Source organism: Epinephelus lanceolatus, chromosome 9 (genome assembly GCF_041903045.1).
Source record: "Epinephelus lanceolatus isolate andai-2023 chromosome 9, ASM4190304v1, whole genome shotgun sequence".
In the NCBI taxonomy this organism is placed as follows: Eukaryota; Metazoa; Chordata; class Actinopteri; order Perciformes; family Serranidae; genus Epinephelus; species Epinephelus lanceolatus.
This window is the reverse complement of record NC_135742.1, coordinates 19,851,799-19,878,912: the sequence shown is the minus strand read 5'-3', so window position 1 is coordinate 19,878,912 and position 27,114 is coordinate 19,851,799. Positions and strand designations below refer to the sequence as shown.

At 41.5% G+C, this 27,114-nt stretch overlaps 1 protein-coding gene across 4 annotated transcripts in view; it reads right to left on the bottom strand.

Annotated features, from left to right (window-relative positions):
- pde4d (phosphodiesterase 4D, cAMP-specific) overlaps positions 1 to 27,114 on the bottom strand; it is a 264,066-nt gene that overhangs the window by 129,122 nt on the left and 107,830 nt on the right. Inside the window, exon 1 of one of the 4 annotated variants that reach the window (XM_033619973.2) lies at positions 12,499 to 13,422. The exons of the other annotated variants lie outside the window; for them this stretch is intronic. Within the exon in view, the coding sequence (XP_033475864.1) occupies positions 12,499 to 12,761 (263 nt within the window). The 5' untranslated portion in view covers positions 12,762 to 13,422. Of the gene's footprint in view, positions 1 to 12,498; positions 13,423 to 27,114 lie in introns of those variants that run through there. 4 annotated transcript variants of the gene reach the window in all.

Genomic DNA, 27,114 nt, shown 5'->3' with positions numbered 1-27,114 from the left:
CCCACACGACTGGCATCTTTATGTGTACCTGCTCTTTCTTATCTGCATTTCTCCCAGATTTAAGTTGTTTTGTCTTGACTGGGTTGATTATTAGGGGAGACCGGGTGCAATTGTAACGATTTTTGGTTTCGATGTCATTACTCACAAATCTGTTAAACTATTTGGATACATTTTTTTATGTAGGTAACTTGTATCTGTGTCATCAACTGTTTTTACAAGCCACGTTAGATGTTATGATTGTTTTGAATCTACCTCAGATTTGTGTAATGCCTCGCTGTCTGACAAGTGTTTATCATGTTCTGACTGTAAAAAATAGTTTAAATCACAGTTAACCATATGGTTTCTTTCACTCAGAGCAAAAAACAGCCTTTAATATTGAGAAAAATAATTATTTGACATCATTATTGACTGATATGAACATTTTTATAGGGATAACATTTCTGGCCATATCACCCAGCCCTACAATAAACCATTTAAATGTTCAAGCAAATCCAAATCACAGGGCATTAACATTTCTAAGAAGTGCATTCTAGTTTTCATTTATGTATTGCAGAAAAAACTAAAGCCAATAAATAAATAAAAACAGATATGATGAAACAGTGAATTACACAAACGAAACGAAGACAAAAGTACATGAATGGCTGACATGTTGGAGCAAGCACTGACACAATCTATCAGTCATTTTGTTGAATCAAAAACAGATCAGCATATCAAAAGGCCTTTGATGAAGCCCTGCACCTGTGGCCTCTTCAACTCAGATTCATTCTGCTTATTGTTTAATTAAATCTGGTGGTGCAGTAACCACTTGCTAACACACCTCCATGTGTCTGGACCTGTTGGATACAAAATGATTATCAATATGCACAGAACCCTTTCTTTTAGTTCACTGAAGACCTGCTGATCTGAACCGAGCTGGATGTCACATGGATCAACACGCTTCAGGAAAATGACAATCCCATTTAGACTGAGTGGTATCATCATTTAAAAAAAAAAGATCTGCCAGCAGAACTGGAGGCAGAGTTAGTGTCCCCACTGGTTTTCAAGAGGGTTATAGAATTTGACATGTAATGGATGTGAGCCTGACTACTTTTGGCATTGCACTGGGCTTGATGATCACGATGTGAAGAAAATGAAGAGCGGAGGAAGGAGACTGAGCTGAAAGGCCACAGAGACTCGCAGGAGCTTGGACAGACTCAGATGCACAAATGTGGAAGCATCCACTCACAACACTTTTCCGAATCTTAAGAGTGCCATGGGTAGTCTGTGATTATTTCTCCTTCTGTATGACAGCACTCTGAACAAATTATGTGGTAAAATCAGGTCATTTAGGGACTTGTGTGTCAGCAGGTATCATCATTCACCTCAACTTGCTCCTTCATTAATCAGTGAACGCACATTTTTCACTTTACGTGCGTGGGCATTTGTATGTGTGTAACCAGTTACCTACCCAAGAGTCAAAATACATGTAGCCCCTTGCTTTAGAATATTGACTGCCATTTCTATTTCAGAGGGAGACTCTATTTTTTTGAGGTTTATATATCAATATGTATGTTCCAAATAATGTTCCTTATGGTTTCAAATTCAAACCGTTTTAGAGCACTGCAGAGAAAAGTTGCAGCGGTGTGAACTGGCAGTCTGAGCTTGACTCGAGCTGGCGGATGGTGTCACGTGCAACTCCGCTGGTCAAATTGCCGGCGGCTGGTTTTAGGATGTAAAACCAGTTAAGTCCACTGGTCAAGTCAAAATGACCACAGATAGCGGGTTTGCCTGCTGCGGCAGGTGCTCTGTCCCCACCAAGCCCGCTGTTTCTGTCCTCATGGTGTGCCGGTGTCGGACGGTGGGTCGCTGCTGCTGCTCGCTGTATGTGGTTACGCCCCCTCACACACACACATCCTCATTGGCGCAGCTTACTTATATTATTGTGGCATATTTATTATGAATACAGTTCATCTGATGCTCGTTTTGTTAATGTTTTTTCTCAGTTTCATCACTACTACAAATGCAGCTGTAGCCAGTATCTCACTATCACTATCTTCATTCATATTTTAAGAAGCTATAAATTATATTCAGCCACAAAATCAGCCTGAAAAGCTGGAAATCAGAACAGAAGTACAGAGAGTTGTTGCATAGAGATGATACACCATCACATCTAGCTGCATTGGTGTGAACCATCAGGTTTTTAGAATGTTGCAGAACGGTGCAAATAGTTGCCTGTTTCAATTAATCTCGTCACAGATCTTTGGTCTGAACTGGGCTGTAGAATCAAAATTATATTTTCCCAAGCTCTTCTAAAAAAAAATTTGCCCACTTGACCTGATTTGAGTTTTGGCATTATGATGTTGCTATACAGAAGTGTATAGCAACATCCTAATGCTATACAGAAGTGTGTAGTAGCAATCTTGCACTCCAAGTTTGGAGAAGCAAACAGGAGTACCAGGGCACAGAAGCTAAGCAATGCACTGCTGTGAATGCTACATTAGTTTGGTTCCGAAAGTCAGACACTTACACAAACTACTAGCTGATCGATGCAGCTGTAGGCCCACAGCTCTCTTGAACTGTGAGGTAAAATTACTGTTTCTGTCAAAAGAGTCTGGAGGCTTTGAATAGGGCCATTTAACACCAACTTTTTTAGGTGGGTAAAATATGCTTTGCTCCTGCCCTTATCCACAGCCACTAGAATCCTAGACAGAAACAGTAACTTTACCTCAGAGAACTCAAGGAGTTGCTGGTCTACTGCTGCCTCTGTTTGGTTAGTCAGTTTGTCTCATTGTGTGACTCTCTGAACCCAACTAACATGGGATCCTCAGCAGTACATTGCTTAGCTCCTGTGCCCTGGACTCCTGTCTGCTTCTCCAAACTGGTGCCAAACCACCTCCACACTGCCATCTACTGTAGGTAATACACTGACTGTGGAGCTTTAATTGTGTTTATGGAGTACAAATGCAGTATTACATTGAATCTCAATGTGTCTTCATCTGGTTAAACAAAGGTTTAATAATAATCAAACAGCACCATCTTCCACCTCTAAGCTCAAATCTTCCAAGCTAACTCTTTCCTCAGTCCCCACACTTACGCTGTCAGCTAATGGCGTGCATGGCGGGTGGCTGTAACCTACGTCAGTGCTTCTTGCTAACAGCTGAGTGGGAGTTTCCATTCGAAAAATACGCAAATGAATGCAGATGGATTTATCTTTTATTATATATGACATATAAGTTTTAATGTATGACTAACTGTTGTATCACACCTCTCAGTCATGCACAGTTAATGTGTTTACTGAATCAAAGTGCATGTACTGGAAAAGTAAAGTTAGCAAATAAAAGCTGAAAAATTACACAGATGTATTTGTTAGACCACACAAGCTTGTCTTCTTATACTTCCAATATTCTGGGCTTTATTTTGGTTTGATGATTGTATATTTAATGTTCTATGCCTAAAACATTGCAGGTATAAAATGACAGAAAAGCTAGAAAATAGTGTGCAGGAGTTTGTTCCATTTTTACCTTCAAAAATGTACAAAGGATAGACTTTACTTCCACAAGTAAAGGATTCTTGATATAACAGAGTTTTGAAGAACCTTTGTCGAAGCTTTTCAGAGGCAAATGGTTTCTTTGCGGTGAGTGGTTCTGGGTAGAACTCTTGCCGCTGTGTGGAGAAGCCTTGCTGTAATCTGAACTCTTCTTTTCTGATATGATCGTTCTGCAGTCATTTGAGGTCAGCCAAGAGCCACTACACTGAAATACAAGGTAGAGCACAGAGTAGAGCCGGAGTTCTCTTTATACAGCAACAGGGCAGCGCAGCACTGATGTATTAATAATAATTTCTAAATGAATCCAGTTCTGTTCAATAACTCCATATTAAATGGGATGATTGGATTACAGCAACAATTCCAGGGGGCTTCATCCTTTTTATGAATGATATATTACAGTAAGTGGGATATAAAATGCTCTTCCAGCATATAAAACATAAAAAAATGCTCTTCCTCTACCCCTGTCTACCTCACTCACTCTTCTTCACTGTTTTACAGTCTCTTCCAGTCACACAGTTATGTAATCTTAATTTTCTTATTCATCTCAGCCAACACTGACTCGGCCACTAGCTCAGAATACAAAGTCAAAGCTGAGTCATAACCAGGGTCCTGTCTAATCTAACAGTGAGAGAATCACATAGAGTGAGTGTGATTGCATCTTTACAATATGTTTGTGTGCATGTAGGCAAAATCATGTGCATGTGATTTCATTTATTAGTCCGAATCTGCCTGTCTCTGGGAATGAAAAGCCTGTGCTGTGAGGATGTGTCATGCAGCCAGCTCTGTTAGCACAGTAGCGGCAGCAGCATTGCTCAAATGCTCATAAGTATGCAAATCACAGGCGCTCTATTCTCCCGGGTAGAGAGCAGTGTTTGGGCTGATAAAACCTGGAGAATCCTACATGCTGCACAGCAGGATGACAGCTGCAATCCAAAGCCACCTCAAAAGACTGGAAGGTAATTACTTGAGCAAAGCTACGCCCTGAAATCAAAGACTGTAAGGAGGGTATGGACCATAGACTGGGAGGCTGGGGACACAAAAGAACAATGCAAAATGGCTCTGGCTATTTATAGAAATGTCATCGAAAGCCACAAACAGAGGTAGCTATAGAGTCCTGTTTCACCTGGAATACCCACTTCACGATTACTCACTGTGGACACTCTCAGCGAGGAGGCAGTAAGAGGGCTTCAGTTGTAAATGGGGTAAACACATCGATGGACTAATCACCTCCACATCAAGGTACTGAGCAACAGCAACATGACGCTGACAGTCAGTGCTGAATTCAACCATCTGAACCACCTTATAATTAATTTGTATTAACAAAGAGGATGACAAGACAGGTACATCTTGTATTTGAGCCACTGGGGCAGTCAGGATTTCAGGACTTTGCTGAAGGGCATTTTATTACAGAACTGTGTTACTTATTAATTTACCCTAAACTCACACACACACACACACACACAATGTTTGCACTGGTCTTGCAAACTTAATATTTTTCAACTAATGTGAGAAAAATTAGCTATTCTTTGCCTTCACACTAAAACATCCTTTTGATAAGGGCTGCAATTAACAAGTAGTTTCATGACTGATCAATGCAGATTAGGTTTTAAAATAATTGTTCTATGGAGACACGTTGAACTTGTGCATTTTATTCGACCAACACTCTAAAATCCCCCAAAATTCAGGATACTATCATGTAACAAATAAAAGCAAAATAAAACTGAAAATTTGCATTTTTTCTTGACAAACAACAAAAAGTTATTTATCAAGTTTGTTAGCGTCTCATTTCCTTTCATTAACAAACAGATTTATCAACAAATCATTCTAGTTGAAATATTGATGATAAATCTAATACATCCGACAAATAGTTAGTTGAATAGCTTTGGGAAATGTGTGCATCAAGAATTAGACCACTCTAATATGTGTCCGGTAAATATGAACAGCTAGCCTGGCTCTGTCGAAAGGCTTCTACCTACCAGCATTTCAGAAGCTCACCAATTATAAAGTTACATCTCGTACTTTTAATCTATACAAAAACCAACCAGCTTGAACATGAAAAATTCTGGATTATGGACCAGACTATTTCTTGGCGCAGCAGTGTTCTGCTCCACAAACTGTCAAGCTAATTCCTCAAAAAATGCATGTTTTGTCAGATTCCAACCATGAGTCATATGACTAGTCAGACGTACAAACACTTGCAAACAATCGCGAATCCTTGACCAACAATAACTGTAGTAACTCCATCAGCTGCCTCGGTTCAGACCAAAGATTCTTGACGAGAACGCTGCAAGGAAAAGTTGCAGCACTGTGAAGTGGCCCATCTCAGCTCGACTCAATGTTGTCGCCTGTGACTCAGCTTGTCAAGTCGCCAGTGGTTTTTTGAATGTGAAGGACATCCCCTGTTTGAACAGCCAACCAGCTTGTAGCCAAGTCAGCTGGTCAAGTCAGTTACAAACTGCTGTGGCATTCCCTGACAACAGTCCTGCGTCCCTGCCCAGCCGGAGTCTGTCTCTTTCACATCGCTGTGGCTGTTAACACGTGTGTCATACTTCGTCCTGGGTGTGTCGTGTCGGATGATGGGTTGCTGCTGCTGCTAGCTGTATGTGTCATACACACATAATCAAAATAAGTAAGTAAAAAGTGACTTTTACTTGAAAAACGGGGGAAGTTATAACGTAGGAACAGTTGCTTTAATAACAATACACAGTCTAATCCAGTGGCATTAGTGTGAACTGGCAGATTTCAGAATGCCGCAGACTGCCGCACTGCAAGTAGCTGCGAGTTTCAACTCATCTCACTGCAAATCTTTGGTCTGAACTTGGCTTTCAAGAAAAACACGGCAAAGAGAAATGAGCGAGAGCGATAAAGTCATACACAGAGTGATGATATAACCCAGGGAGAAGCAGAGAGAGACATGCTCTGCCTAGATTAGCACCACTGTGTTTAGCTTGAGGTCCTCTACTCCCACACTCTGCCCTGCCGCCTTCCCTCGATCCCATCCTTCCCGCATTCATTCACCCATCTTCTATCATCAATCATTCACCCAGCAATCCATCACTCATCATCATGTCCGCAGCCCTTCCAGCCATCCCCACCATAACTCCCCAGTCGGAGAAGAAGCACAATTATCAGCACCACCAGTCGGAGCCACCTGTTCTCCCCTCGCTGAAATCCCTCTCTCCTGTTACGTAAAGAGACACTTGCAATGTTGCAATGCAGCATCAGACACTGTTGTGCAACAGCATTAAAAATACCTCAGGGTCAGCGAGGAGGAAAGTTGAACACAGGATATCAACAAAGTTATTCTGGTGGAGCGAATACAAAAACTGAGTCGTGAGTGTCGGTCTGTCTGTCACTTGAAGGTGAGAGCACATCATTCAGCCATTGCTTTATTCTCACTGTGCCTCTGTGAGGCTGAGAGCAATGGATGATCAACTTTGTGAGATGTTTTTCAATCGTGTCACATGTGCACATGCAGGGGCATTCAAATAATGACAGCTATCTCAGGGTCTGTCAACACACTGTCATTATGAAGCAGACATGACTCTTGGAAGCGATTAACCTCCTGTCATACTGTGTCACAAGTCCAAATATGTAAGCATGTTCAAGAAGATGCTGTATGTGGGTACCGAACGTGTCACTGTATCTGAAAGACAGTGGCTCATACAGAATGTACAAATAAAATGCCACATGCATCACATGTGAGGGTATTATTAGCAACTGCTGCCTCCGGCTGACAACAAATTTGTACACACGACAACCATCAAACTCAGGTCGCCCTAAAATTGAAAACTTTTCCAACCATTGCAGAGCTAATGTGCCTTAGCTTGTTAAAAACAGCCCAAATCCTAAACATATCCCTTGATAGCAAAGCACAATGTAATACCGGGTCTTAAGTCCGTTGTCAACACACCCAGTTTTGCAGATACCCCTTTTAATACCATACAGAAAGCCACACTAATGCTCCCGCTGCTGTTGGAGGTAGTGCGGCAGCTTAGGGTGTAATAACACTGGCAACAATCGAATAAGAACTACCACACTCTGCTTAAAATCCTCTCAGCCAAATTAAGCCCAGCTCAAATATTCACAGCTTTCAAAATTCCATTATACCATCATCACATTTTGTCAACAAATGGGACTGTTTGGAGTTAAAAATTCTTGCCCTAAAATCACACCAAACCCTTTTCTTCTTCTTCCATAAGATAGGAACATTTCTATTTAACCAGTGTCCTATAAACTGAACACAACGTTTGCTTACAATAACTTCCGACTAGAAACCCCCCGTGTCATGTCCATATATTGAAACTGTGCAGAGCAAATGCTGTGTCAATTGGTTATTTTTTACCCACCTTAAAAAAAATCGACCCCAGTTTGAGCATACACTACATTTAAAATATCTTCACCGCTTCACCTTGCCATCACACAGCCCTTTCCAACAGGGAATTGAAGCTATTCTCTCAAAGCTGCCGACTCCACTGACAAAAACGGTAACATTACCTCACAAAATACAGGGGTTGCGTGTCTTCCGCTACTTTGATCAGTGAGTGTGTCAGACAAAACTGGAGAAACATTCCAAATATAGCACACACTTCAACTGATATTGACTATTTTAGGATTTTGGGGTCTTTTACTGTAGGTAGCTAAAATGTGTTTTGCTGCGGCCCCCCTCCACAGCAGTGCATTGCTTAGCTTCAGTGGTGGTAGATTTGGTTTATCAAAGACGACCAGGTTTAACGACAGTATATATATTTAAATGTTACAGTTACACTGAAAATGACAACAGAAATAAATAAGTTTGCCTGTTTAACATATCTCCGCTATCCAAGTCAATTGCCAGTTGTCTCTAGTGGGATGTCACTGTGATTCGGTACTCAAGGTCCTTTGTTCCCTGGCTCAATACCCTCTTACTATGACCCAATGAGGAGTTCTTTCAAAGGGTTAAATGTTATCAGCAGTGTTTTTCACTCACTGCTCAGTGTATGTTTCCATGGTTCAGTGTGCTGAAATCACCCACTTACAGCTCATAGCCTACTGATGTTACACCTCGAAGGATTAGCCTTCAAATTTGCAGGCAAGACAATGTTCTTGACTTTAGACGCTGATATCTCTGCTGTGGCTGAACAGATGTTTTCCATTCAAGCTACATTTGAAACATCCATATCCCTTCCTTTTCTTGCAGTTTGCACAGCTCTTACGATGCTAGTGTATATGAAGAAACGTAGAACCCTGGGAACAAAAGGATGGCCACCCATACGAACTATATTAACTGTATGTCTTTGCTAATAATTACAGCCAATCAAAATCATTCCGAGGGACGAAGCTAATCAGTATTAGTGATGCAGCCTCCAAAGTATTCTCCAAGTGATTGTAAAACAATTTGTGAATGGTTTTCATTGTGTTGTGGCGATAAGGACAGCGAAGCAGTACATCAGGCCAATCTGTCCATGGAGAAGGATTGTCTTCTTAATGAAGTGTGGAGTGGAGCCACTGAGGGCTGTGTTTGTCACCAGATTTACAGCGCAGTGGCCCTGTGATTCCCTGCAGCTGTAAAACAATGAGGAGGTGATTGGAGTAAATTGCACTGCAGTTGTCAACGTCCCTCCTGCTTACAGCCATTCAACGGAGTCGCTCTCTCACAAACAAACTGTCTCTCTCCCGTGCCCTTGCTCACACATGTGCACACAAAAACACAGCAATCTTTCTGCTAACCTCCCACACTCTCTTTATCTCTGTCTGAGATTCTGTCTCTTGTTTTTTTTTCCTCCAATGTCAAGACACAGGTACATCACCGACAAGTTACACAGTGATTAAGTGGTCATTGTTCTTTCTTATCGCTGTCTCCTCCCACTCCTGCTCTGCTATCTGCCCCAACAGCCATGATGCAAAAGCACAATCTAACAAAATGCACATTTTACATCCAGATCCGCACAGACATGAGGAAGCAAACACATTCCTTCTTTGTGTTTCATGTACAGAGATGTTTTCCGCAGCTCGCTCAGGTGAAGGCCAAACATCATCAAACACTGACTGTGAACAATGTGCAAGCGGAAACCAGAGAAGTGTTTTATTCAAATTCTGTAGCCAAGGAAAAAGTGAGTATCAGCTATGAGGTTTCAAGAACTTAAGACTGACATTTCAAATAGATATGTGAAGTCTATTTTATCTTAAGATTTTCATCGAGACATTTTTTTTTAATTATCCTCCCAACAAGTGGCAACGGTTGAGCCACAACCTTGCCCAAAACTAAAGAAAAACACAATTTTTAAAGCATGGCTGGTATTATTTAGTCAAAAAATAAATAAATTCTGCAACTGCATTTTAAATCTCTGAGAACAGCTCTATATCAGAGTGTTGCTGAACATGCTTATAGATGTTGTGCCTATATGGCTTCTTCATGTGTCTTTATGTGTTTTAATATCTATTGGACTGAAGTAGCATTCTTTAGCCAGGGGACATAATCATGGCTTTGCTGCAAAGACAATACCCTTGAGGCAAACATGACTTCTGATACTGGGCTATATGAATAAAACTGACCTGACTTGACCAGAGATGATAGAGTTGAAATAAAATCTGAGGATATTAAGTTTGTTTTCTGGTGACTGGCTGGCTTCTGGCTCTCAGTCTGGCAGCACCACATTTAATTGTTCATTTTAATTTAAAATAATATAATTTATTTTATTTAAAATGCACCCGAGTTAGCTGAAAAGGCTTGTTTTCATCTGCAGTCCCTTAGATGTTGTTAGAACAACCAAGCAACACAATATTTCCAAGTGATTAAACCACACAGCAGATGGCACAGGTACAATATGGGGCAAAAAAATAAAAATAGCACAATGACCATATTGCTTCTCAATAAACCATTTCTTATGAGTACACTTAAATAGATAATTTGATGGTGGCTCTCTAATTAGTTGTAGTACTGAAAGCCATTGATGCGACACTCTAAAGGAGAATACAGCCTGGCTACATGCAGTTTTTCCAAGTGGGATTTTGCAAACCAACATCATGCCAAAAAGCACAGTGAAAGTGGATCTCAAAGAAGGAGCAGGTGTGAATTGTTGAAACCAAATCAGTAGTTGGAGAACCGTTTCAAAATGGATCCCCCTGCAAAGAATGACCAGGCTCCCTCCATGCGTATACTGAGCGCCATCATGACGGAATATGCTATGCAGCATTTCATCAAAAATTTGTAAGCTAACATTTGGCTTTTTTTTCCTCATCTATAATAAATGCACCGTCATGCCGCCACTGCCACTTGCTCTTTTCACCCCTGCTGCTTTCGTCGGTTGCAAATATTCAACGAGGGGGGGACTTTCTTGAAAACCCGGCTCGCTTGCCCCACTGTCATGCTGGTGACAAGGCTGAGCGTCATAACAGGGAAAATCCATTCCAAAAATGAAAGTGTCTCTGCTTCTTAATATGGAACTGAGAGAAATAGCTTTCTGCTTAAAGTGGCACATGGGAGAGCGATGGTGGTGGTGTGTGAAATTACATAATCTGAATTAACAACCACGTACGAGCCACTGCGCTTGCACGTACATACACAGACAGTATAATTTTGCACACAGATAATTAATTCATAAAATTTAAATTATAGAGAAACACAGGAAGCCGTGTGCCTCTAAAATAGCAAAAAGCTATAGGAGCTAGGAGATGCTGTGTATCTCCCTGAGCTATTAGCGTCATCACTTTTAATAAGCAAAGGGAAAGGAAAAAAGAGCAGGGATGAGAGATGATATAATATGTATGTATTTATATGCAAAAGAGTGGAGGGTGGATGCATGAAAGCAAAGGAAAATAGGGGGATTAAAAATGGAGAAAGTGAAATGGAAGTGCAGAACGTGAAAGGAAACTAGCAGCAACTGTCTGAGATCAAAAATTAAGATACAACACACCTTGAGGTGAAGCAGAGGAGGAACTACAGATATTAATGGGAAGTAGCAGGGTAAGGTATTTCTGAAATGTGAATTTATGTGTGAGATTACATGAATTTTTGAGTTACATCATGAGCCTGATCCAGATGCCAGGAGGAAGGTGTCTAATGGGGGAGACTGGGAGTAAAGGAAGTGGGACACATGAGGCAGGGGAAATATGGAGAGGGAAGAGAGAGATATATGAGTCGTAAAAAATGGAGAAGGAGATGAGAATGCTGGGTGGTGGGAGGAAGGGAAGGGGGGAAACTGAATTGGTTGAAGGGGAGGAAAGAAATGAGAGTGGGGAGGAGGTAAGAGGTAAAGGGGGGGTGGGGGGGGGTGAATGGGGAATAGATATAAGACGAAGGGAGGGGATGAGGCGTGGGCGAGTGCAACAGAGGCTGATAGACAGCCAGGAATAGAAGACTAATTAATAGTCAAAAACTGCAGGCAGGCAGGTGTGGAGAGAAAACCACAGCAGGAGGGAAGAAATGTAGTGATGGATGGCTTCCTCCTCTACCTACCTAACAAGACAGAAAGCTTCGGTGTGTATCTCCTCACATATTGCACAATTGTATATCACACAGAGGTAAAAGCAGAGACGGCACGGGAAGAGGGAGGGCAGGGGAAGACAGGGGGATTGAGAGGGGGGTAAGAAATGGAGATTAAGCTGGACAGAGAGAAAGAGCAAGAGAGAAACTCATTATCTAAGGTGAGAAGAGGGTCTCCTAGGAGATTTGACATGAATAACCTGCACGGGAGATCTGCTCACGCACACTCCTGCCATCTCTCTTGTGAGAGGAAAGCATTCAAGTTAAACCGCAAACAAAGTTTAATTACTCAAATGGCTTATCACACAGCCACCACCCTCGCACACAGCGTTCAACAAACACAGTCCCGACCTTGAAACTTTGCCAGGGTGCGGTTCAGACCACATATCTGACAAAAGACAAACACACATATGCACTTTATAAGCCTATGCAGCTCCCCATCCAGCAACACACACCACTGACAATAGCAATCAATCTCCCAGTCACTATCTCTGCATCCGAGTCTCACCATGTGTGTGCGACAGTGAAGCGCCTCTGTTTGTGGATGTTGTTGTTGAGCAGCATGCGGCGAAGCAGTCGTGGCGAGTTGCGGGGAGAGAGGCGGGGGGAGATGGAGGAGGGCGACCGCCGGTGTCCTCTTGGCCTCTCCGGCTGCAGCAGGTTCTCCCGCAGGATCTTCACCAGGTCTTCATTCAGGCCGGAGTGTTTGGGCATGGGGGGCACTGCCAGGGTGTCCTGGTGGGTCACCCCCATGCCTGCCTGCTGGGCCATGCCTGCCCCGGCTTCACCACCACCACCAGCACCACCAGCACCGGCCAAATGAATGAACAGTAAAGGCAGCCAAGATATGTAAGGAATTAAGCACTGCGCACGCTAAAATATGCGTCTTCTCTGTCAGAGTCCCAACGATTTCCTCAAATTTTAGGAATCTATTATATAAAAAAAACAAAGAAAAAAAAAATCCAAAAATCCTGTGGATGATGAACTGAAAACCTCTGCTGGTAATTCCTCCCACCAGCAGCTCCCTCTGTGCAAAAGCAGGGGATGTAAAAAAAAAAAAAAAAAAAGACGAAAAATCCCTCTTCTCTTTCTCCCTTTCCGTCTTTTAAGGAGCCAGCAGATGAACAGAAGCACTGAGGGCTGCTGCCTTTGTCTGCTCTGCAACACTGGATGTCTGCTGTGAAAGTGCAAGAGAGAAGATGAGGGGAGGATGGAAGAAGGAGAGAGGGAGGGCGGTATGCAAAAAAAAAAAGAAAAAAAAAAGGGAATTCCGTCTATTCCAGCCCCGTCTCCCCCAGGCCTGCAAGCAGCTCAACACAGTCCAGTGAAATTGAGCCCAGCAAGAGTTTAGCTGAACTAATTCAGTCCATTCCAGCCCAGATCACCCAGCTCTGTCTGGTAAAAGCCAACAGGGAACCTGCGTTGGTTCCTCCACATAAGAAAAAAAAAAACAGCCCCAGCCCAGTATGACTCAATCCAGTAAGGATGGTTGAGTTCTGCTCCATCCAGTCGTAGCAATTTATCCTTCCTTCCTCTCCCTGCACAGAAAGACTGACTGCTGACTGCAGCCAGTTTATAAGCTACTGATCCTTTGGAGCTGAGCAGAGCGTGAGCATGTGTGAGTGCGTGTGCGTGTGTACACAATAGAGAGGAGAAAAACAGGGAGGTATGAGGACAGATATGGTAAGCTTGAGTAACACTGCAAAAATGTTGCATGCATGCATGCGCCTGAGAGCCGAGGCACATGCATCTGTGAGTCTGTTGTCGGTGCAGCAGACCGCACTCAAAGCACCCATTAGTTATTGAGTAATCTCTATAAACAGATATTTCACAGGAATGCAGAATCTGTGGGCAATGGGACAAGATTTTGGTACTGGAAGCGTTTGTAGTCGGAGTAGTATTGACCAATCATGTTTGAGCGGGCTTTGGTTGCATGCAGGTGGAAAACAAAAGAGGCAGAATGCATTGGCGGAAATCTCGCAACCCATTGGCTATCATCTAACGATGATTTAGCCTTTCATTAGCTTTTTTAAAAATTATTTATCCGCATTCATTTCGACATCTGTTTATAGAGATTAGTAGGCAAGACCAGGGCATGGCGGAGGACCATTGGCTAGACCAGAACTCCTGAAAAATTGGCCGCAGGCTAATCAGACAGATAGCTGATTGGTTATTACGTAACCCTCATTCCAGACTCAGCTTGAGATGACATCCCTGGATGATAGATAAATGATGCATAAACCTGTAAATGCGCATTAGCACACATTTGCATTTCACTAACATATGCTCACATGCAAGATTAACTAGTTTCATGCAGCTAGCATCATATTTCTTCCAGTTTCTGGCACTCTCTTCTACCGTATTTTTCTAAACGAGGGTAGACATGCTGCTAAATAAGACACATTAGCTGCTGGATCCCCCCCTAGCCTTCTCCCTCCTCCGCCTAGCAACCAGCGGTTTATCTGGAATGCAGAGCGTACCTGCCTCTAACCAGCTTTTAGTCATTCTACTTTCAACTGCTAGACAGCCTTTAAAGCGTACCTCTAGGTGTCAACACTTTTACTGTACTATTCTTGTATATCAAGCTTCTACAAGTGCCCAGCAGCACACACATGCACATTATCTAATTCTTCAGCAGTCAAGGAGTAGCTTTAACCTGGCCCAGCAGCAACCCTGAGGTGTCACGATTTAGGCATTTCTTGTTGACCGCTGAATCATCCCAATGCAAAAATATACAAATAAATAAATTATTGGTCGAGCATATACTCAAACCTGAAGCTGTAGCTTAACATACAATAAGCTGCTCACCATCAAGGCATTCCAGATATGCAGTAAAAAAAAAAAAAAAACAGTGGAAATACAGATACAAACATAATCGGGGATCCCTCCAGCTACAGTCCACATTCCTTAGATTAAAGGAAACAAGACTGGGGCTGGTGGGAATGAATGTCATTATTTTTGCAGGTAGTGAGACATTTCATATTCAGCCGAAAATGTCAACCTGCAGGTGGCAAAAAATGAAAAGTCAGTAATTAGAAGACATGATGTATGTTCTGAATTTTGTGCCAATTCATCTCATAGATTTAAAGACATGTGACTGGAAAATTTTGAACTTTGACCTGCTGGTGGCACCAGATGAAAAGTCAGGCAATCACCGAAATCCCCACCTCTAGGGACCATGAATGTCTGTAAAACATTTTATGGCAGTTCATGTAATATTTTGTCAAGGCTTTGGACTCTGAACCGAAGTGGTGGATTGATTAGCTAACACAATTTTTTGGACAACACCTTTCGAATGTAATTTGTCCTGTACTCATCAGGTTACTAACACGTGTCTTTTGCTAAATAGAGAATACTATGAATACATTTTTTTCATCTAGTTTGAATACAAGCAAGCACATGTTTAAAACCTAGCAGTCATTCACAAATACGCTAGCAACCATCTTGTATTTTCAGGCTAATCTATGCGCCTGTTACATACGAAAATAGATACGTCCATTTCAAATGTTGTAAACATCACTTTCCTCATACTTCTATGTGCCTGCTATGTTGGCACAGATACAGCCAATAGATGGCACTAGAGGGCAGAGCCAAAGTTGCACACAACAACAAACAATGCAACAGTGGAGGAGGTTGTAATGTACCTTTAAACTGAGGCGAACATTTTACATAGCATTGGTGTGTGAAGACATTAAAAACATTCCAACATGTGGACAGAGGTTTCTTTTCACGAGATAACCAGTTTGTTGTTACACTATTATCTAAATTTCTTCATCGTTTCCTACAGTCGTATCTCACTTGAAATACGCTGCACTGCCTCCACAACCTCTAGTGGTACTGTTCGGTTTTGTCCGTATCCGTGAGCTTTAAGAAAACAGCACAAATACGGGCGGAATGAACGCAGAGTGCGGACAGAAGGCTTCTTCTCTGTATCTAACTGTGATCACAAATGACCTATACACACTTATCCATAAGGCAATCACCTAGTAACACCCTGGCAACCACTCAAAGTCCAAGTGGTCACAGCCCAGCAAGTAGCAAACACATAAATGCCTCCTCACAACATCACAACAACTAAACCACGAGAAACACATCATAACCAACCATTTCTAATACCAGTGTTATTATTCTAGCAACACTGTGGCAATCATCTTGTAACATCATCACTCAATACTCGCACAAACAGCTATGGAGCAAACACTGCAACAAGATAGTGACAACTTTGACTTGGGTATTAAAGTAATTTCCATATTTGAGTACTAGCATTCACTCATTAAAAAAAAAAAAATGAATGTAAGAACAGGTTTTGAAATGAACACCCACACAAAAATGCAGGTAAGAGTTACTGTTAGCCACCTTTCTGCGCTGCATGGCTCTACTGACTGGTCGCCATTCTGCCTGTAACTTTAGATTGAATGGTGTCTGACTAGAAACATCTGTGGCTGCACAGATCTATCATTTTTGCCAAATGGATCTGTGCAGATATTCATAGATAGCAGTGACATCACTGCACCCCATCCATATATCCACCAATATAAACTGGCTATTACTCAAAGTTGTCAAGTGATTTGCCGAGCCCCTTGTGGATTTGTGACATACTTCCTTTGGCATATCTGGCACTTGACTTTTGGGGGTCACCTTCACACATCTGAAAACTATTTCAGACAAGTGATGCTCTGACAAATTGCTAGCATGTGTGCAAGCCTGGCACATGTGGTCAAACTGTCCCTCTTTCAGTAGTGTTGGTGTGCTAGTGACTGACAAGTGACGAGAGTGAATTGGAGTCACAAAACTATCACCAAGTCTAAGCGTCCTTATCTGATTTTTAGAATTCCCTACATATCACCAAAACAAACATCTTTATAAATACATCGAAGCACTTATAAATCATCACACCACTTTGGCAACATCATACTAACAGCAACAAGACATTATATGACACAATTAAGTTTGTCTGTTTTTGCACATTGTTACAGTGTTGGACCAAATAGAGCTCAGAAGCATGACAGCTGACAGCAAGCACATGTATTTTCTTCAGGACAAACAGGAGTTTCTTAATGATCAAATTTCCATCTGATCACACCTGTATCATTACCCATTGTTTTGCGTCTGACCTATAAACTCAAATGGGTTTAATGTGAGCAGGCAAAGAACATGTTCAAGCCACTGTTCAACATGACATGGCATTTACGATGCTGCACTTCCAAAGGAATATATCAGTAAAGCAGAGGACTTGCGGCTCCAAAACCTACAGGAATACTCATTAAGGAAATTGGCTTGCTACTGTCATAATTATCATTAAAGGGCAGATGCTATTTGCACATTGGTGTCCATCGCCAACAATGCCATGTGCACCCAGGGTTGAATAGCCAATGTGTCTGTTTACATCTGGATGTATGTTCCTGGGTGTCCTAGCAACATCGAAATATGACATTAACATAAACAGGTCTATTCAGCTATTCTGCTGAAGTCTGTGTACACAGTGTGCATTCAGCAGCTTTATATATCCTAGATGAAAATAATAAGTCTACTAAGTCTAAAAATAATAAGCCGGTGTTGACTCACATGAGAATGAAACCCCAGTCTCCTGTGTAAAAGTCCTGTGGTTGACCCATTCACCCATCACACCTTATTACTTCTGTGCAATGTGTCACTCTTTATACGTGAGTATAAAGTCTCCTGACTTTCTGACCGGAGTTTCTTCTCGTAAAGTTACCTTTTTAGTCTCAGAGGATATCCAAGATTGGCTTGTACAAGCCTTAACCATGACCTCTTTGTCCCAATCCTTCCTAACTTACAAGGTCAACCTGACAAGTACTAGCCAATCATAGCACGTAATGGAATCCATAATAATGTGCCACAGGGATGGGTGTAAATAGCTGAACAACTGCAGTGTTACTATTTTCACCACAGTGCAAACAGACATGGCAAAACCTGATGGCAAATGTCCCATGGATGTACCAGTCAAAAACAGTGTAGGTGAAAAAGAGATTGAAACTGATAGAGAAACAAAATTGTGGTCAGAGTACCCCTGCACACTGGTGATGCCCAGGTAAAGTCCTCATCCACCACCACACTGCAACACAAGGGTCTGATTCCTGGTGGCAGTACCTAAATAAACACAGTCGGTTATGTTTGTGTCTTTGTTGCCTCACAAGCAAGTCCTGCTGGTTGGTGCTCCGGTCTGCTCTCCAGTCTTTGTGAGTTGTTAGTGCTTCACTTGTACTGAAGGACCACCTGCTGCTTTATACTCTTTAAAAAAAATGTCAATTAATCCTGAATTTACAAAATCGTTTTCAGTCAATTGGGAACACTCGCTAAAAACATGACATTTCCGAGGCTGGAACGCTTCGTGCTTTGGCCTGTCACCGCCATCAAAATGCAACAGTCAGTTAAAGGCAAGCTGTGGCAGTCAGTCAGACGCTCAGCCATGACAGCAAGCTGTTGGCCTTCGTTTGACAGCTTGCAATTCATCATCACCTCACAATAGTCAAAGGAGATGAATGCCATCTTTGAGCAAACATTCTATTTGTTTTTTCTCTCTCACATGATGAACACACATCATTACTGTCATTCTAACTCACTCCTCTCTCGTACTTCTTTCTTCTCCTCCCCCCGGCTCTGCTACCTGTCTCACCGCCTGTCTCGTCTTCTCCTTTTCTTTGTAAAACATTTTTTTCTCAACCCCTCCCCATTGCTGAGCATGACGTCTATGTGCATTTCCCCCTGGTTACCAGGGGCAACATGGATGGAGAGGGACAAGTGTGGATTTGTCAAGAACTAAAGGCTGGAGGAACAAAAGCAAGAAAAGGGAAGCCAGTCTGCAGGGCAAAACTGTAAATGCAGACACTCAGACCCGCACCACACAAACACTACAACACACACAGAGACACTGGCACATAACACTGGCATGCACTGACAACACAAATTAAAGCATGATGTGTACTGAGCACAGGCTTTTTGTTTTAATTACAATTGCTTATCTGAAAGTGTAGTTATTGATGAAAAATATATATTTTATCACAATCAAAAACAGAGGTAAAGAGACACATACTTTCCCCGCTTTTGTTCACAGGGTGCAGACACAAAGGCATGAACACCTGACAGTGAACTTTAATCCAGTGGCCCTCCAAAAAACTCCCTAATCCAATATATCGCAGTCCAATTGGATAAAAACAACACCTAAAGGCCCGAAAAATGAAAACAGAGATGTATCAACGCCTCAAGAGTCTCAACAAAACCTGAACATTATAAACTTCACAGATATAATGTTTTGTGTGGGTGTTGATGATAAAGTCTTGAGCCTTGTACATACGTACTAGCCTACAGGATACACGTATAACAGAGGTATGATTCATACCTGACCGGCAGACAATAAGCAATAGCGCAAATTGGCTAACTTCACCATGCACAGACGGAAACTGAAGACCAGAGTATTTAGTGTTGTTTGTATTCACCTTCATACATTATTCAGCTCTGACTCAGTTTGACAAATGTTTGGTCCAAATCGCTTTCATTTCCCATTTCTCTTCTTTGTAAAACAAAACCTCCATGTGGGGAAATGAGAGGCGCACACTGCACTCAAGTAATACATCAAATCTGTGTGTAAATCTGAGCTCATTGCCCACATTCTTGCAAAATATCGTTTAATCTTGACAGATTGGGTGGCTTTCTCCTGGCAGCACACAGCATGCCGTCATCTCGCAGATCACAGTCTGGAGTCTGCGCTGTTGTTGGCAAAGAGTTCTCTGTGTGACACTTGACTATCAAATCAGTGCACTTAATTTCATATTAAGTCTAATGATGTCTAAGATGACTAAAATTTATTTCATGTACCAGTTGCTATAGTTACCACTTACATAAATGTAATGGTCTAGCAGACATATGAATGGTCAGAGGACAGTGCTGAAACACTATTGAAATAGTATTGAGTGGGAGGAGAGGGGGTGGCGAGCAGTTAAAGAGCTAACAAGTCGACCTGAAAGGGTGACTTAAACGGGTTTCTCTGCAGTTGGATGTAAACCAGAGTCTTTACAAGCCATTATATTAGTAACAGACAGGAGGCATTCAAACAGTAATGCAGCTCTGCCTCCCTCAAGTGGACATCTTCTACCACTGTGAGATTCAGGGACTGGTCCAGGAAACAGGCACAGTAGTTAACGCTGGTTTGATGTGTGAGGTTTCTCTTTTTTTTTTTGCATTGTGATTTTTGTGCTCTGATACTGCTGCCCAGTAGTCATCATTAAGGTGACACCATATGATCAAATGAACATTAACAATTAGGCAAAATCAAATTACCCCAGTGCTTAGCGGACAATAAATGTTAAAAGGTACTGCAGAGAGACATAAATAGTGCTGAACTAACAAGTTCCAACTCACTCATGTGTGCAGACTGCCATTTAAAATGTTCACAAGAGCTTATCATGCTTTCTGTGGAGGCATTTTATTGCAAAATCCCCGTGCATTTTAAGCTAAACAGCTCTACCTCCTTCCAAATAAACTGGTAGAGAGTGGGCTGTATATTCATGAATAAATCTCAAGGATTCTTTTCTTTAAATAACTCTGCAATCAGCTTCTCAAATCTTTGATTACAACCTTCTTATACAGATTTTGCCACAGTTGCTGCAAGGAATGAGGCAGAACATATTCACACACATCAGAAAAGTTTAAGGGTATATGAAAAGCCAGAATATGCTGAAAAACATTGATTGGTGGTTCCAATAGCCCAAGATGACGTCCTCAAATGTCCTGTTTTGTCCACAACCCAAAGATATTCAGCTATAGGGCCACTACGAAGTCCCGTCTTCATACCATGTTTGCATTTTTACACAGCACCAAACAACAGCAGCGACGCCCCAGTGTGTGATTTTAGACAGCCTGCTGGCATCGCGCAATAAAAAGAGACCTGATGGACACGCAACAGTACTGGCCTCTGGTGTGACATATAAAAGACGTGTCAGCAGCACTGTCTAAACAATACCAAAGGCATTAACATGGCAATAAAAATAATTTACTGTCCCTGTTATACGGCGGCTTATCTTGTCCTCTGCTCAGAGGGTAAGGAGCTCCCAGACCTCATTGTTTTCACAATTAACAGACATGTTTGGCCATTGTTCTTCTTTGAGTTAGCTGCTAACTGTTTGCATACTTTTTAAATCTCCCATTGTGGGTTACATACGAAACACGTTGTCAAAACGTCACAACCATGCCTCCCATGATCTCTTCCTGTCGGCTGTCCCATTTATACAGATCTCATTTTAAAGCTTTTACTACCTCTGATGCCACCTAAAGGCATCCGTCCCCCAATTCTGCAATTGTACCGTTTATACAAAATGGTGAGGCGGAATGATGGTGGGAAATTCCCACTTTGGAGAGGCAATGTAAAAGAGGCTATAGAGAAGTAAAGAAACAAGAAAATATTCACATTTAAGATGCTGGAATCAGAGGATTTTGACTTTCTTTTTTTTTTTTCATTAAAAAAAAAAAAAAAAAAAAATCACTGAAATTGATTGACTCGATTATCAAATTAGTTGGTTAATAATTCAATAGCTGGCAGACAAGTAATCAATCAATTGTTGCAGCTCCAACTAGGTACCATCCACAGTTGCAGCTGCAAGAATCCCCAGATATTTGGTAAAAAATACAAAAATCCACTATAAAAATATTCAGGCTTACAGCTTCTGTTAGTCTTTGCACTACTACGAAAAAAAAATATAATTTAGTTACATTACTATTAGTTTAAACTGATAGTAATACAAGACTGTTACTATTACATATTTGAATATCAATTCTAGCCATCACACACTCTTCATTCACACTGTGACTGCTGACATTATGTTTGGCTGCAACTAATGAGTATTTTCATTGTCAATTATTTTCTTGATTATTCTGATGTTCGGTCTATAAAATGTTAGATCAGTGTTCCCCAAAAAGCCCAAGATGACATCCTCAGATGTCTTGCTTTGTCCACAACCGGTAGATATTCAGTGTACTGTCATAGAGGAGTAAAGAAACTACAAAGTATTCACATTTAAGAAGCTGGAATCAGAGAATGTTTACTGTTTTTCCTTAAAAAAATATACAGCCTGATTAATCGTTTATCAGATTAGTAGATCATTAATTTAATAGGTGACAACTTATTGATTAATTGTTGCAGCTCTTTATTCTAGTCAAGTAGGAGGAGTGTGGAGAGTGCCTTCAGAATTAATTTACACACTTAGTTAAAGAGCCTGATCATACTGTTTCATGTGCTAAAACATTATCATACAGTTTTTCTCAAACCTAAAGTTGTGGCCAAAATGATTGTTTGCAAAAGACTCTATCACTCTCAAAACATTTTTAAAAAGGCAAAAGTCTGTTTTTCCATCAATTAACACAACTTGTGGTCAAATTAATATATTCTTCAATCAATCACTTCACAATGGGCAACAAAATAGATAATACAGGTGTCAATTTAATCCAGGTCAACCCAACTTTGTGCTATAAACCTGTGCCATTTGTTTATATATGCAAGCATATCACAACTGCATACTCTTCTCCAAACCCTGCTGCACGTTTTATACTTTTTGAGACAAAAAGCTTTCTTCATTTATTGTATCATTAATTTTTACATGCCTTCGGCCTCTATGGCCAATGCTTGCAAATAGCAACGCAGAGGTATGGAGTCTTTCATAGATGGATGAGGACTGATTGCTGATCAGAGTTGCCCAAGGAAGTCATAATTACGCAATCTATTTCTATCAGCTGTAAATAAATGTTTTTACTTCTGTTTAACAAAGTTAATCCAATTGAGTTTTGGGTCTTCATGTGAGATCTGTGTTAATGGTTTTGAAAAAATGTGTGAAACCAGTGAAAACATGTTAACACATTAGTGCGAGAAGCGCTCTGCTGCGCTGACAAGGTGATGAAGTGAATCTCAGTTTCATTAAGTGTAAACACCAGCAGGTTCTGGTGGAGAATCAAATATCAAACACAGAGTTAGTTCTATGTATGTGTGACCAATAGATGGCAGCATTTGTGTAGAAATATTTTCTAGTAAAGAGAAAGTGATCAGAAAGATGTAGACCATGACAACACTCTGGTTGATGTAATCCACAAAGAGATAAGTTATTAGGTTCCCAACCTGCCAAGCCCAGCAGTGGCCTGACTGTTTATGCAGCAACACCTCTGTTAGTCTTTGAGATGATTGCTCAAGGGCTTGTCTCCATCTTAGGCCATGTGGGGTCACTACAGCTGTAATTTCCTCCGAATCTCAGTTAATATCAACTGTCATTTTTAACCCAACCACACAGTGCTGTTAAGAATAACTGTGTTTTCCTCCTTTTTCAGCAGTGACATTTTTCTTTATAGTTTTAACATTTACGGAGCTCTCGCTTCGGATGACTCACAGCCTGCGGTGAGAGCTGTCGGCCCTTGTGAATGCAAAATGAAGCCAGTCCACTCCTCTGAAAAATGAAAACAACTGTAGATAGAGTGTGAATTATGAGCGCCTCTCGCAGGTTTTTACGAAGGACAGTGTGGTGCAACAAAATGACATAAGATGTGGCAGCAATCCTCAAGTGAACCATGGTTCGGCGTCGCTGCTCGACATCACAAGCTGCCATCGCAAGAGAGAGAAACAGTAACCTGAAGGGATGCATGTATGTGTATCAGCAAAACAAAACCCTTTGAAACACGCTTGAAAAGCACTGAATTTGGAGATACAGTACACCTTTTCTATTCTTATTTTTATTCATGAAGTTTTCTAGTTTTGTTTGCTAGATTCGGAAACTGTGGACCGCAAGCACATCGTCTATCCCCGTCTCCCTTTTTGATTCTCCTTCTACCTGAGTAAAACTGATTCCTTACCCTACTTTTCCAGTTTGTTTTGGTTCCTCTACTTCTACCTGCTATGCTTCCTGTCCCGCATACCCAATTACATCTTCCTGCCGACCTGTACAGCTGCTCTCTCGGCCACTGTGAGGTTATCTCATGGACAGTTAGCTAGCTGGCTGGCACAGCTGTCACAGTGACCCTGACAGGGGCTGTGGTATAATTCCCTCCCTTCCATTGATGGTCAAAGGTCACATCCTTCCAGCTCCTGGCCTGAAAGCACACACACATATGCACACAGATTCTGGCACATACTAGAAGATGGATTACAACTGACAGGGTGGCTGTGGTAGAGCTAGGTTATTCTCTAAATAATAGGCAGCCAATGTTACAGTTGTAGATGCGTAGATCTGAAAATCAGATGGGTAATTAGATTCCTTCTGCCTGTGGGCACTAAGTAAGCCATGGGTTGTGTTTTCACATTCATCATTATGACATCAAGTGTGCTGAGGCTTTCTAAAGCCAGCAATGGCCTTATAAAAATCTGATATCATACACTAATCCCCGTGCCTCACTTTAAAAACATAACAGAATCGGGAGACAGAGAAGATAAGGCTGCAAAAGATACATATATATATATTCCAAGAACACAAATGTGAGGTACAATTAATTTGATAACTGTCCTGTTCGGTGCTGTAATTCTCAAAACGTTGTGAGCCGTAGCCAGTGTGCGTCAAGACTAAATAATGACCCAGTGAGCCAAAACTTCAGGGAGTCTTCAGTTATTACTGGGTTCACTGCCAAGGAGAGAAGTAATATAGACTCTGGCTAGGATCCATTAGAATACTCTGCTGGAACGTTTGATTAAATGTGTGCATGCTGTTGAATGGCAGCCTTTGTGTATCTGTCTAATGTTAGGTTGCATTAATTTTGCAGCGCGGCAATAGCTGCTTATACTGAGCTCCGAGTCTGATGCGCACACGGCCTGCCATGATGAGAGGAAATGGGCAGGGGAGATGCAGAACAGAGGGACGGAGGAGAGCGAGGGAGGGAAAGGAGTGGAGCGGCTTACCAGGCGAGAGAGAGGAGCTCAGAGCAGGCTGTAACTGACGCAGGGTGACAGTGAATGGAGGTGGATGAATACAAATGACCACAGGGATAAGGAAGAGAGGTTGAGAGAGGACGAGGGGAGAGAGGAGGACAGGAAGATCAGGGTAGCTCCTGAAATAGCCCGTGGTTGTACACATGGTGGCCCCAGGAAGGCTGAACCTGGTCCTGTGTGTCACATTTGTGTGTGTTCGTATGCATTAGCAGAAAATACAAGCTTTATTAATTTGGTGGATGAGGGAGCGGAGGCTGTGGTTGTGCATTTTTATATGCATGTGTGAGACAGAGGGAGATGAGGAGAGAGATGAAAAGGGGGGTCAAGGTACTCCAAAGGTTAAGATCATGTGCTGAATTCAGTTTTGTACTTTTATGATGGTGAAACATGCTTATAATGCTGCTGACCTCTCTTTCTCTGTCTCTAGATCTCCTTTTAAGGAAATTAAAAAACAGATAGCAAGTTCTACACGTCATGGGTGTACTTAATAAGAGAAGTAAGTACGTCTCACTGTAATTAAGCTCCACTGCATACATCCAATCCATGCACATACATACAAGAAAGCATCTCAAGCAAACACAGACAAAGAAATGAGTCTCCCTGTCACGAATAGTCTGTTAAATGAGTTAAGAGAGTATCATAGCATGGCTCATTGAGAAGGGGAATGACACGGGGACGATGCTGGGATTTGCAGATATGGGTGTGGAGTAGCCACTGATGCATGATGAGAGGGGAATTACTCCTCAAAACTGACACTGAATAATTAATGAGAGAATGAATGCTCATTTCCACTTTTCAAAATAACACCTGGAGTTGTTAGATATTCACTAGACTTCAAAAAAGTGGAACTTTCTAAGAGATGTGGGCACAACTACACAATCCTTGTAACAAATGCTGAAAGAGGCGGCAATTACATCATAGACGAAGAGCACTTTGCTGCAGCAGGACCGGGATAAGGGTAAATTACGGATGCATGAATATAATGACAGGCATGGAGTACATACAGTAAGTCTAAGCACAGATGGCCAACACAGACGTTTAATACGCCACCGATTTAGCATTGCACTCCTGGCCAGTCTACTGTCTTTTAGATTCCAAGCATTGCTCCTTCTTCATAAAACCTGGTGCCTACATTATCTAGAATGCCATTCAATCACCAACAGTTCAGTCAGAGATGCCAGTGTGCTATGCTAGTAACGGGTAATGTAGCCTCGACCTGCTAACCTCAGGCAGAAGTTCAATTCACATCTTTCTAACTCCACACCCCCAGATTCCTTTTACTTTAAGACTTGCAGTCCTCAGAGCCAACAGACACAAACTCAAATGGCATCACTTTAGACAATTTATCGGACTACTCACAGCTCCCTCTGGAGCCAAAAAGGCTTTACACAACTCCTTTCACATATGCAGTAGTTCTCCCCAACACCTTCTAAAAGACCACTTTCACAGAGGACATTTTGAAATGTGACAGCTTCGGTTTTAGGGTCCTACAATTGTGCATCACTGTGACGGCTTACTGGGACACTTGAATGGAAAAGGGTTAATGTCATTAGTAATATCTGAAACGATGAAGTGTCCGTTTATCAGATTGATCTCTTCATTTTAAAAATGTATTGATTCTTATCCTCCAGTTAAATCTTTAGTGACTGAACAGAATGCTGGGTTGCATTGCAAAATAGCAAGCTGTCTGTCTAAGCTAATGATGGAAACCTGTTCAACCAGGCAGAAGAAATAGTTGAAGTTCAGTTTCCAATCTAAGAGCCAATCAGTGTTGAGTTCTGGCTCATTATCCCGTGATTTAAAATGCTAATTTCCAATTTTCACACTTAACTCGATGGATTAAGGGTTCATTTTACCCAAACCAGAGGTAGTGATTGTGGGAACAGTGGCAAGATGAACCAAGACTGTTTTATTCTGTCTGTCAAGTTTGAGTAAAGTAGTTTTACAGTGTGTTAAAATGGTCATTTAGCTAGTCTTAGTCTGCAGGAAGAGAGAAACTTGAATTCAGAAGGTGTATAGTTGTATTTTTCTGCTTAATAAGAAAGATAAGTCAAATTAAACTTCTTTAAGACTACTTTTTTACACAAATACAGTACAGGCCAAAAGTTTGGACACACCTTCTCATTCAATGCGTTTTCTTTATTTTCATGACTATTTACATTGTAGATTCTCACTGAAGGCATCAAAACTATGAATGAACACATGTGGAGT